This window comes from Centropristis striata, chromosome 14 (genome assembly GCF_030273125.1).
Source record: "Centropristis striata isolate RG_2023a ecotype Rhode Island chromosome 14, C.striata_1.0, whole genome shotgun sequence".
Classification (NCBI taxonomy): domain Eukaryota; kingdom Metazoa; phylum Chordata; class Actinopteri; order Perciformes; family Serranidae; genus Centropristis; species Centropristis striata.
Window position 1 is genome coordinate 1,540,173 of NC_081530.1, and position 13,634 is coordinate 1,553,806.

At 37.2% G+C, this 13,634-nt stretch overlaps 1 protein-coding gene across 1 annotated transcript in view; it reads right to left on the bottom strand.

Annotated features, from left to right (window-relative positions):
- csmd2 (CUB and Sushi multiple domains 2) overlaps positions 1-13,634 on the bottom strand; it is a 358,175-nt gene that overhangs the window by 140,743 nt on the left and 203,798 nt on the right. The window contains exons 22-25 of the mRNA XM_059350192.1: positions 12,779-12,967; positions 11,177-11,346; positions 10,891-11,047; positions 10,520-10,711 (exon numbers count right to left, since the gene is read on the bottom strand). Of these exons, the coding sequence (XP_059206175.1) occupies positions 10,520-10,711; positions 10,891-11,047; positions 11,177-11,346; positions 12,779-12,967 (708 nt within the window). The remainder of the gene's footprint in view (positions 1-10,519; positions 10,712-10,890; positions 11,048-11,176; positions 11,347-12,778; positions 12,968-13,634) is intronic.

Below are 13,634 nucleotides of genomic sequence, written 5' to 3' on the forward strand. Positions count from 1 at the left end.
TTGGTTTCTTCCCACTCCTTTTGAACACAAATAAGTGTTTTGTAAGTCTTGTTGTTGTTTCATTTTGTGTCTTGTATTTATTGTTGTTCGTTTGTTTTTAAATGTTCATCTTTTATTTTGTGTTCAAATAAATTCTCAATCAATCAATCAAATGTTTATCTGTTCCCATTTCCTTTAGTGATTATGGTATATGTTATAAATGTAGCCTATTTGCCACACTGTTAAAAATCTTAGTAGAAATAACAGTAAAACACTGTCAAATACATCAGAAATAGTGAATTGTATATCACCATATTAGACACTTTTAATTAATCAAAATCAAATCAAAGAATAGCACAAAACTTTTACTTTTTTCTGCCATAAAGTGGAAGAAACACACAGTTTTGCTGTAAAAATATAACATTTTCATGCAAAATTTATGGAGACACAATTACCCTAAAAATAACAGGAATACTCAGTCTAAATTACAGTTTTTGCTGATATTTACATTTAAATTTAGAATAGAAAATCCACTCACTGTAATTTTTACGGTGAGGTTCTGGCAACCACAGCTGCCGGTATTTTACCGTAAATTAAACATATTTTTTTTACAGTGCATGTTGGAGGTGAGGCTTGTTGAATTGGAAGCACAGATCTGTACCATTGAAACTTAATCATTAACATAAACTGCTGTAGTTGGCCAACGCCCAGTAGTTGATGCAGGCCAACCATAATGTAGCTCTCAGGCAGCCAGGAAGCCATGGGGGCTGTCTGAGGAAGACACTTAGCCTATTGTCAGTCATTTGAGCTGATGAACATGACTCAGCGAGTAAATATGTTGCTTCACCACAAACGTCTCTAAATGCACAGTAGGGTGCAGCCTCTAGAGATGTTTTTTAGTTCTCATGCTACACTGTAAAAAAAATCTGTTTAATTTACGGTAAAATACCGGCAGCTGTGGTTGCCAGAACTTCACCGTAAAAATTACAGTGAGTGGATTTTCTATTCTAAATTTAAATGCAAATATCAGCAAAAACTGTAATTTAGACTGAGTATTCCTGTTATTTTTAGGGTAATTGTGTCATTCATTCACACACCATGGTATTTCTCCATAAATTTTGCATGAAAATGTTATATTTTTACAGCAAAACTGTGTGTTTCTTCCACTTTATGGCAGAAAAAAGTAAAAGTTTTGTGCTATTCTTTGATTTGATTTTGATTAATTAAAAGTATCTAATATGGTGATATAAAATTTTTTATTTTACGCCCTATTTCTGATGTATTTGACAGTGTTTTACTGTTATTTCTACAAAGATTTTTAACAGTGTAGGTTACACTGTAAAAAATGTCTGTCGATTTTACGGTGAAAAACTGCTAAACCATGACAGTAAAAGACCGTAAAATGATAAATGGGTTAATTCAGTTTCAGTAACAATGAAACACCGTAAATATATATATCAGCCAAAGCAGTATTTTTAAATTTTTAAAAATACATTACCCCACTGTAAAATACACTGGCACCGTGTTTGTAGCAAAAATATACTGTGATATATATACAAGCCATCATTTTTGCATTTATATTTTAAAATACTTTTTCTCTCGTTTTTGTTAAATGTACTAAACACCATATCTCCAACAGAAATATAATTAAATATTTAATGGTAAAATCCTTAATTCATGCATCATTTATAAAATATTTTCTTATCAATTATATGGCAGAACAGTGTTTCTTTTGATGGAAAAACGTTTTATTTTTTACGGTAGAATATGGAATAAAATGGCCATCTTAAATGGGAAATCAATATCATTTTACCGTAATATTACAAAAAGTTGCACCGTATTTATTACGGTAAAGTTCTGGCAACCACAGCTGCCACTTTTTTACCGTAAAAACAACATTTTTTTTTTTTTACAGTGTAGTTAAAACTTCCCCAATGTTGGTATAATAAAACTAATAGTCAATCATTTGCTGATATACTGTATGATCCCACAGTCAATCAGTGCAAACCTAACACCTACTGGGCAACAGTACATCATACCAAGAGAGTGGAAGATTTTTCTTCAGGGTGTGTTTGTAGTAGTGACAGTAGTAAACAATACGATATTTCAGGCGTCATATCATGGTTCAATATATAATAGGCCTCCGAGGTAGACATCACACATGGGACATAAGCTCAGTCTCTCAAAAAATGTGACAACAACACAAAGAAGTATATCTATGAAACAACAAAGAAGAATCAGAGGCCAAAACATTTTGTCAAGAACAGTGGGAAGAATGGAGGAGGGTTTTTTTTTCAGCTACAAGTAATGAATTGCCTTCAGAAAGGCTCTGCGGCTGAAAAGCAATTTTCACCCACCCACCCCACCCACCTCAATTACCACCTCCTACTCTTATCCAAAAAGTGAATGAACGTTCTTCAACAGCATCAGACTTGAAGTGTTTTTGTTAACATTTTGAGGCGTCTCGGCTGACGAGAGGAGGGTGAAAGTGTTCTTGTTTCTTTTCCTTCCACTGAGAGGAAAATAGCTCCTTCAAAACAGGAGAAAAATGGAGGTCAGGGAATCATACTGATGATGATGATGGTGATGGTGGTGGTGATGATGATGACGGTTGTGAAAACCATCCGGGACGAATAGATCCTGCGCTCAAATACAGCAACAATGGCCGACACATGCTGACAGACAGACAAGAAAGAAGTAAGCAACTAAGGATCCAAGTAAATAAACACAATAGAGGACACTAGGGCTGGGCGATATGGCCCTGAAAGAACATCACGATATTTCAGGCTATTTTTGCGATAACGATATTCTTGACGATATTACGAAATACTTGAAAAGATATAGAAAATGTGATTTTTTTAGTCTGTATGAATAAATAAAAATCTAAAATGTAGTGTGAAGTGCAAATCTCAACAGTTGCCAAATACAAAAAAAATATGTGTATGAGCAAATAATAAAAATAACCATTTAGGGGTTCCGGGGGCATATTTTAATGATATTTTGTAAAGGAGAATAAAGGTTCTTGTATGTTTTATTAAGGCATCTTATTTTGACAGTCTTCTTGTAAGTTCTGTGGTCTGTTAACACACTGTGCTCTTATTTTGAAAGCTGCATGTGTTTAGCGACAGAGAGTAAGTCGCTTTTTGTGATTAAAACAACTTTAATTGTTAGCTAATGTTAACCTTACGCCACTACATCAAGAAGTCGGAATATTGCCAATATCATGATATGCATTTTTTTTAACCAAAAAAAAAAACCCCCAAATTATCGTGAACGATACGATATGGCACACCCCTAGAGGACACACACATGTAATACTGTGCATAAACATAACACCAGGAAGGCAGACAAGGGTGATATTGTGCAAGCTCATCAAAGAACTAATTCTGTGAAAAGAACAGAGCTTTATAGAGCAAGTAAAATATGGAATGATTTACCACTTGATATCCGTCAAGAAAAAAGCAAAATATCCATCAAAAAGAATTAAAGATGTACTTTGTCAGTGGTTAATGTTAGGTGTTGGGCTTATTATATTTTTGGGGGGGTTTATTTAAATTTTTAATTTTCGTTTATTTTGGTTGAAAGGACGCTACTCTTTATAGAAGCGATGTTTGCCTGGATTCATGATGTCCAGGATTACAATCAATGATACTGGTAAAAGCTGTATTGTTTTTTTTTGTATTTTATTTGTTTTCTGATCAAATGCATTTGACCAATTATTCCTAAACATTTAATCCAAATGGCTATAATTCAATGGTTTGATTCTACAAACTGTCTTTTAAATTTGTGCTGCATTTTGTAATGAACTTTTGTGCTGCTGTGCTTTTCTAATGTATTTTGGAATGTATTTTTACTGTTAAAGTTGTTGTAGGACTGTTGAGTATTACTTGTTGGAATGTTTTGACCCCAGGAAGACTAGCCAACTGCCACGGCACAATAGCCTGGGTATACCCAGACTGCCTTGCGCGCTCGAATTTAATTTCGAACTGCGAAAGGGTCTGGAATCCAGGAAGCTTTCTTAGCCCTGTTTTAGGGATCCAATCACAGAGCGGGGAGGGACGGCAAGACGATGACGCGTACTACTCGGCACTTGGAAGCTTGTAGTTTTACGGATCCAACATGGCTGCTGCAGACGCAAAACTCTCTTTAGCTGTAGATGGTGTTTTAAATAGTTTAGAGCCAAAGTTGAAAGGCGAATAGCTAATAGCCGCTAACGGCTAATAGCCCCGCTACCGCGGACAGCGGAGCCGCCGAGAGGCCCGCAGCAGCTTGTTTGTTGCCCATAAAATCAGTGGATGTGTGGCTGAATGACATGAGGGGGAATAAAGCGTGAAAATAAATAATCTTGCAGAAAGCGAGAACTGGAGAAGCAAAGCAGCAGCAACACTCTCTCACAGACACACACACAACAAACATCCATCTCTGTTGCTCTACTACGTCATCTGGTATAACTGATCTGATTGGCTAAGAGCTACCTACAGACGCTTTGATAGACATTCTAAGCGTCCAATAAACGGCTCTGGAGGATCGTAAACCACACCTCCTCTACGGAGAAATACATTGTTCGTTGCCAGACTAGACCTCATTTGAGAATAGTCTGGTGTTAGCCAGGCTAACGGCACAAGCTAATGGGGATCCTTTAATAAAAACATAAAAAACATAAACACATAGAGACACAGCATCAGGCTGGTTCCCCACACACATCAGGAATAAACATTTTGTCACCTTCCATTTGACAAACATGACTTTCCTTATGTTTGCAAATAAATCCCTCCTTTGTTTCTCTCCTTGTCTCTCTCCTTCACACTCTCTCCCTCATGCATTAAACATTTAAACAGCAATAATCACCAGAGCTGGCCTCGGATCGTTTCTGCTGTCAAAGCATAAACACACAGAACAATACACACACACACACACACATTTGAAATAGAGTTAATGCTTAGTTACAATAAAATATTCTTAAGATTTGATTGGCATTTCTGCGTTCACTGTCTTGGGAAGAGAAGTGCCAAGAAATAAAAGTGTGAACATATCAATCTTTAAACAATTGCTGAGGTTTTTTAGTCTCTCTTCAAGGTTTCTTTCTTCTGTTATGCCTTTCTTGTTGAAAGAAACTTGCTGTTTCATGGAGTGAAAAGAGAAAAGGGTGATCTATCACAGTAAGACGAAGCCATCTCTTTCTTCCTGCCTTATGACCTAAGAAACTACTGCTCAGTGCTGCCATGGCACCGTAACTCCCTCAGCTACTCTACCCCTTCAATCTATGTCTCCACATACACCTTTTTAAAATCAACTCAGGTTCTTTTCTTCCTTTTCTCCCCCTCTGCTCTTTACAGTTCCTTCAAAACAAGACACATTGGAACAATAAAAGCTATGTTGTTGGCTATATGGAAATAAAACTTCTAGAAGACGCACTACAGATAAAACAAACACAGTTTACTTCAAGATATATCATGCAGCATTACATTTTTTTTTTAATTACTAGACCTACGTTATATATTCTGTTAAGTAGTGTACTTAAATTATCCAAAATGTTTCCAAAAATTGTCTAACCAGGAGAAATCTGTCATTTTATTCAAGGTCTTTTTTTATTGGCTGGCCTGTCAGTGATGTCATACACCCTTTAACAGTGGTGGAAGAAGTATTCAGATCCATTACTTAAGTAAAAATACCACACTGCAGATTTACTCCACTACAAGTAAAAGTATTCAAAATCATACTTCAGTAAAAGTCCAAAAGAATCAGCATCAAAATCAACTTAAATGATCAAAAAGTACTCATTATGCAGAATGGCCCCGCTTAAGATTGTTATATATATTCCAAATATAATATTGCATTATTGTGACAGATGTATTTATGTAAGCAGCATGTTATACTGTTGTCCAGGTAGGGCTTATTTTATAAATACACAGGAAACACCAGATGATGAGAAGAGTAATTATAAATCATACAATGGCTTAAGAAAATTATTATCAGTGACAGTAATGTTGCATTTGTTCTGCCACGGTTTAGAAGCACAGTAATCCAGTAGAGCCTACATTTTTGTAAGATTTCAAAATTGATCACGTAACAATGATTGTTTTGAACTTCATTAGGCGACCCCATGATTGACATCACCACATCACGTAGTCAACTCCTCTAATGGTCAAATAGCAAGCTTACGTTACTATACAGGCTATAGAATGCAATTACAATGGTGAATAAAACTTTAATACATTAACGTGTCCATGAATATTATTTCTATCGGAGTCATGTCAGATTTTCACCAGCATCGTGGCTGTTTGTTTAACAATAAAAATAACAACTCCCATAATCCATTGCTACTTTACGGTGTCATCAGTCATTCCGTCTGTTGTTGCTGTTTGATTATGGACACCCTAGCAAGGTTATTATAGTTAACGAAAACTAACGAAATAACGAAAACTAGAATTGAAAAAACATTTTCGTTAACTGGAATAAAAATAAAAACTAGAGTTTTTAAAAAACAATAACTAACTGAAACTGTATTTTGTGGTTACAAAACTAACTAAAACTAACTAAAATTATAGTGAAAATGTCCTTAGTTTTCGTTTTTGTCAACTTTTTTCATTCATAATTCAGTGTTTCTATTTGAACATGCAACACATGGTGAATATGTTTACTGAGACTGGGATGTTTACACTAGAACCAAAATACAAAACACCCCGAACTGTAAGAGTTAATAACCTTATTGGGGCTGAGATGATAAACCAAAGGAAATAAAGGAAACATTTATTATGACCTCTTTGAATCACACACCTAACAAATAGCCCATTACAAAAAAACTAAAACTAATAAAAACTAAACTAAAACTAAGCATTTTCAAAAAATAAAAACTAAACTAAAACTAGCAAACTCACTCTTAAAACTAACTAAAACTAACTGAATTTGAAAACAAAAATTCACAACGAAATTAAAACTAAAACTAATGAAAAATCCAAAACTATTATAACCTATTATAACCCTAGTGACAGAAATAGCTTAATTAAACACTGTCGGTTAGATATTTATGTGTAAAAAATGTGCGGTCTGCTATATGAAAGGTGCTAAATGTAATTATATATATATTGGACATGCACTGCACTATTTGGTGTCAATAAAACACAACCCTGCTAACAGCTCGGAGTCCGACCCGGAGCTGCTCACACATTCAACCTTGCAACTTTCCTCTTCTGTGACTTTCAGGATATGAACTCTCTCTATTGTTTTCAACTCAATTTCATTCCCCTTTCTCCCCCGCTCGCTACAGCCGTCTCATCTGTGTTCAGTGTGTCCCCGCCGCGAGAAAATAATCCCACTATTACAAACAGAAGCAGTCCCTCATCTGCTCCCAAATTCACTCTGGCTGTTGGGCTATCATCTGCAGTGAAAGGGGCACGGGGAGGACAAGCCTGTTCAGAGATATACAGTATGCTGAATGTTGTTTATACCCAGTCATGAAATTACCTGTCAGTTTGGGTTGAAATGGGAGCCAAGCAATATTATTCTAATCACCTTGGCTGATGTCAAAGAACACCAACCTGCCTGTTTTTCCTCTCCGAGCTGCTGGCTGCTTTCTGAGAAACTCTGTCAAAATGTCGCCCAGGAGAAGATCCCTTAAAATTGCTTTGGGTTTGTTACCATGACACCATATAGGCAGTATGTGTATGTGTATGTATATCAGTTTAATAGTTTTGAAAAATAATAACACATACGATGTTTGTGTCAACTGACAGGTGAACTGTAGGTGAACTCTGCATGGATATATCGTCTAATGGAGAAATTATCTCCATAAAATTGATTTTGAAAGTCTTCCCGCCTCCAAAAGCGACGGGTTAAAAAACCTGCCTATGTGCTCGTCTGTGCTGTTGATACAGAGAGTCTTATTTTAGTAAAAATAAATAATGTGAAAAGGGGGAATTTGCAATCATGATGCAATATGAATATATGCAGCTGAATAGAGCACAGTCATTTTTCGATGAGATAATGCGCTGAATAAGGTGCTGGGGAAACAACCGAATGGATGCCCCAAAATAGCAGCACTAAAGCAAACCACAGAGCTTTCCTAAACCTGCGCCGGCATATTCACATTGTTATCAGGATGAGAAACTAGGTCAGACATTAAAAAAAAAAAAACTGGTTAAGATTAGCAGTGTGCAAAACAGTGCAGCAGCCACTGATACGTACTGTAATAAAATGCAATATAACACAAGGCTGATTCACCCACCTGAACTTTTTACTGAACTTTAACATTTGGTGATGTAAGAAAGGGTAATAAGACGGTGTGATGTAAGGCAGAATAGCATATATCAGAACATTACATAGCAGTAGGTAACCTCCTATAGGGTAGCTCACATAACCAGAGGTGAAAAGTACCTAATGAACTGCATTTAAATGCATTTTTTAGTTTCTCTGTTGTTTTCTATACAGCACTTCTACTTCATTACAGTTATGTCAAAACCTCAGCTGCTGGTTTGATTGCATATTAGGCTGGTTCATACAGTTTACGAAATTAATACAATAAACGTAGTTGATTCGGATTATACAACAAATCTTGAGCTCCAGCTGCAACGTCAAACCGCTGCATTATAACAATCCAATAATATCATAAACAACCCAAAAGAGTTGGGACAAATTGTGAAAAATTTAATGAAAACAGAGTGAAGTAATTTGCAAATCCTTTGCAACCTACATTCATTTGAATACCGTAAAAGACAAGATATCTAATGCTAAAACTAAGAAACTTTGTTTTTTTTGGTAAATGTGCACTCTGAATTCTGCATTTGATACATTCTGTATCACAACATATTTGGTATTGGGCTTGTGTTGTATAAAAGTAATGCCTCTGCTCATTGTCTTTACATGCTGGATACAGGGCATGGAGCTCTGACATTCTCCTGCTCACCATCATGTTTTACACTCAAAAGCAAATTGGTTTGCTTTATGTGCGCGGCACCTCAGTCATTGCTATGGTTTTTTTTTTTACAAAGCCATTCTTGGCAAAATTCCTGCCTTACTTACCTTCTCTTTAAAACTTGAAATATGGAAATCATAATCTTTGTTCTCTGGATATTCTGTGATTTGTTGTTGCCAAAACCTGAACTGAACTGAGGAAGAAAGCTTTTTGCTTTTCTGCACCTACTGCTTGGAATAATATCCAGACTGATCTTAAACTTCAAGTCCAGGTTGTCTGTGTGCAAATGTTTTACGTGATCATTTTTAATGTTCCTCAAATCTGTATGTTTGTCTGATATTTTTATTGTGTTGTTGCTATTCTTGGCCAGGTCTCCCTTGATCCCGAATCTCAATAGGACAAACCTGCTTAAATAAAGGCTGAATAAACAAACAAACAAACAAACAAACATAATCCTAAACTTAACTTTCAAATCTTGTACCAGGATATATTTACATGGTGGTATAAATACCTCAACTTAAATAAAGGATGTGAGTTTTTCCTCTGTAGGGATGAGAAGTGAGAACCCGTCCATCAGAATCGCATGCCTCTGAGCTTATCAATTCCTTTCACTGATGCCGCCATGTTTTTCTGACATGCATTGCAAAACAATGACGTCAAATTCATGTTTGCACTGTTGGAAACTTGCAAAAAGAATGAGTCATGCCAGAGAAGAAGAAATGGCCCAAAAAAGGCTTAACTTCACAAAAAAGGGCACAGCAGTGCTGCTTGTCATATCTGTAAAACTATAATTTGAGGTAAGGACAGAAACATCAGGAGCCAGTCTGTTACTGAGTGGAAATATCGTTAACCTCATAGCATATTTGCCTAAGTCATATTTGAGTGTTTCGGAAAACAAGAAAAAAACGATACATACATCACACTGGTCTTTTTTTGGAACGAACACAGAGTACTTCTGCTCACTGAATGCTATTCCGAAAATATATGAACAGGTTCACTGCAAAAACTCTAAATCTAACCAAGAATACTTATCTTATATCTTGTCAAAATGTCTTATTTCTAGTCAAAACAAATCTCTTTACAAGTCTCTCTTTAAAAGTGTTTTGCTAGCGTTTACATCACTTCATCATACCTTGTTGCAGAAATGTGATTAAAAGTAAAAACACACTTCTCCTAATCCCTTTGATTGACTGAAAGTACATTTATTGTCTAGAAAGGTGAAGAAACATGAACTACCTTAGGCAGATATCACAATTTGGCCAAAAAATGACTTAGGCAATTATGCTATGAGGCTAACGATATATAATATTTACGATATGATAAATATATGATATATGTTATAACAACATTAGCCCCATGCAGGCAGTACAGTACTTGAGTAAATGTACTTAGTTACATTCCACCAGTGCATATATTGCCTTTGTACTGTATTCAAACGAGTGTGAGTCTTAAAGGATTTGCAAATCCTTACACATCCCAACTTTTTTTTGGATTTGGGGTTGTAGCAAAGTAAGGTAAATATAATGCAAGAACACATCAGCAAAACCCAAAATGATACTGAAACTAATATTTCTGCCCACAGCATGGACACATTTGATCTTCAACCCCTTGGAGGAACATCTGACTTACCAACACAGAGTGGGAGGGGGTTGTCCCACGCCCTCCTCTCCCCCCTCAGGCATGTCAGCACCTCGGGGCCCTTCAGGGTGTAGCCTGGGTCACAGTTATAAGACACGCTGCTCCCAGCAAAATGACCCTTGTCCTCTCGCTTGTAGCCGAACTGGGGAACACCTGGATCCTCACATTTCACTAGCTCAAAACCTTGAAGAGAGAGAAAAAAAAAGGCAATGAAGGAAAGTATAAGGAGTAGGAGATAAGAAAGAATGTGTTTTTATGTGGCAGAGGCAACAAACAGGTTTGGAAATTTAGATATAAGCAAACAAACTGTGCTAAAATGTATATTAAATGCAAGGAAAGGTGGGTGTTTGTGTGTGACTCACTAATGAAGTGCAGTTCAAAGCCTTTGCTGGTGTTATCCGCATTGCTGACGAACTCCAGCCACATGGAGCTGGAGGTGGAGTTCAGGGTTGTCTCCAGCAGCTCGCTGCCTGTAAACACCCCCAGCAGACGAGCCTTATTACTGCTGCCATCAAAGACCTGCAAGGGAGAGAGGCAGAGTGGGAGGATGCATCCGAATTAGAATGATCAGGTCTGCACACACAGATATGCTAACAAGCCTGCAAACACACACACTCAGGGAGGGTATGACACCCCCCACCCCCTCACTTTGAGTATGTCATCCTCCTCTAGCCTGAAGTCTCGTGCTCGGAGCTGGATGCCTTTGCCGGGCTGCGTCTGGATGGAGTAGATGCACTCGTGGTTGTTGCCGTAGTAACCGGGGTAGTTGGGTGAGAGCAGCACCCCTTGCATGCCAGTCACGGATGAGCCGCATTCAGCTAGAGAAAAAGAGAGGGAGCGGAGAGATAGACGGAGAGAAGGAGAGAGGAGGAGAGGAGGAGGTGGTGGTGGAGAGAGCAGAGGACATGTCAATCGCTATATGCTTGAAACTGGCAGTGTATTTATTCATGATGTCATGCAGAGGGAGATGGGAGAGGGATATGGTCAGTGACTACACCTGAATGTTGAGTGGCACATCATCATAATCACAATGCAATCTGAATATGATTAACAGTAATTTCAGTTCTATTTGAAAATTGCCTTTTTCTGTATCACATCAGGGAAAGAGTGGGAAAAAAAGAAGGACAAAGTTTTCTACAGAAAAATAGCTGCCAGAATTTAAATTACCACAAATATAGCCAGGATTTTATCTTGTGAGGCGAGGTAAGATGAGGTGAGGTGATGGGGATGTCCGAGAGGTATATAGAGAATTATTGAGTTTCTAAAATATAGCTGAATTTGACTTCCATAAAGTGTGAAAAATAATAAAATATGTCATCGCTGTCATTCTTTAAAGTTTGGATTCAGAGGAAGCAAAAACAAATATCAAGAAACTACAAGCTAGCATGTTTATTCCAACAATAAATGAGGATACCAGGAGCAGAAACAGGCAGTCAAGTAAATGTTAATACATTGAAATTGCGTGACCTACTTAACACCTGCCTCAACACTCACAGCAAACATTTAGGAACAAATCAGATCCTATTGGTGAGGGTGAAGAAAATAAATGTGGCTTCTCCAAAATCTATTTACTAAACTGTAATTACTTGTTTCCAATACAGTGTCAAAATCTTAACACATACAAATTACTTCCTATGTTTGGAAACAAAAAAAAGAGCAAAGACTAAAATATTCCCATGAAGCAATTAAATCATCTCACAGTTGTTTTCTTTGTGGAGCTTTTACAGAAAGTAGCATGCTAAGGACAAACACAAATAGGTCAATCACTGCCATAGTGTGTGCTTTACCTATTGTTAGCACCATAAAAGGTACAATTTGCTTTCATATTTACTTTAATGTGCCTTTTTAAGGTTGGGTGCTTCATTGAATCAACACACTGACCTAAATCCTTTCAGTTTGACTTGTCATGTTTCCCAGGCATGAGCAAAAAGCAACATCAATAATTAACATTTTTTCAGCTCGTTAGTGTCATCCTCATTAGAGCTGCTGCTCCATATAATTTGGACAAAGTCAAAAAAGCTGTTTCTGGGAAGCTATCCAATGAAGAGGCAGACGTGGGTGGACAGAGAGACGATAATGAAGAGAATTGAAAGGGAAATGCCTCGTCTCACATATGACTGACAGCTCTGTAAATGTCTTTATGGGTGGGTGTACACTATGTGAAAGGGTTAGTGTGGCAACATGGTATTGTGGAGGCGGGGGGGTAGAGGGGGAGTGATAAAAGCCAAAATAAAGCATGTGACCACCTACCAACACACCTTGGCAGAGGGGAGCTCCACACCCGCCTCCTGCCCCCCAAGCAGATCACCCTCGCCGGACCCTCCAGTCGGTAACCAGGGAAACAGGAAAAGATGAGGGCGTCCCCCACCCCGTACTGAAGCCCCTTCCTGGTGCTGTAGGGGGGGATCCCAGGGTCCTCACAGGGCTCCAAGTCATACTCTGGAAAAACACAGAAAGAATGGAAAGAAAGTGTGAGTGTCAAGAGGTAACTGTGATGTTTTTTTGTCATGATTTGGAAGGTTTACAAGTTTTTCCCAGTGATAAACAGAAAGGTGAACAATGCTTAAAACTAGAGTAGGCAGTTTTTAATTCAAGTACAGTACCGGTCAAAAGTTTTAGAACACCCCAATTTTTCCAGTTTTTTATTGAAATTCAAGCAGTTCAAGTCAAATGAACAGCTTGAAAGGGTACAAAGGTAAGTGGTGAACTGCCAGAGGTAAATAAAAAAAGGTAAGCTTAACAAAAACTGAAAGATAATGTACATTTCAGAATTATACAAGTAGGCCTTTTTCAGGGAACAAGAAATGGGTTAACAACTTAACTCTATGGAGTCTTGGGCTTTTTTGTCCATTTTTGAATTCTTTTCATGTCTTTGTAAGTCATTTTGTTTCTTTTTTTGGTCATTTTGTGTCTTTTTTTTGGTCATTTTGTGTCTTTTTTTTAGTCCTTTAGTCCAACATAAAATGTGATTTTGAATCATTTTTTTTTACTTTCAAAACACTATCATGCTCAATCAAGAATTTTAAATGTTGCAAATGTGCATTAATTTCAGAGTACACTGAGACATTAAACTGCATCATTTTCAATTAAATTCTGGAAAAGTTGG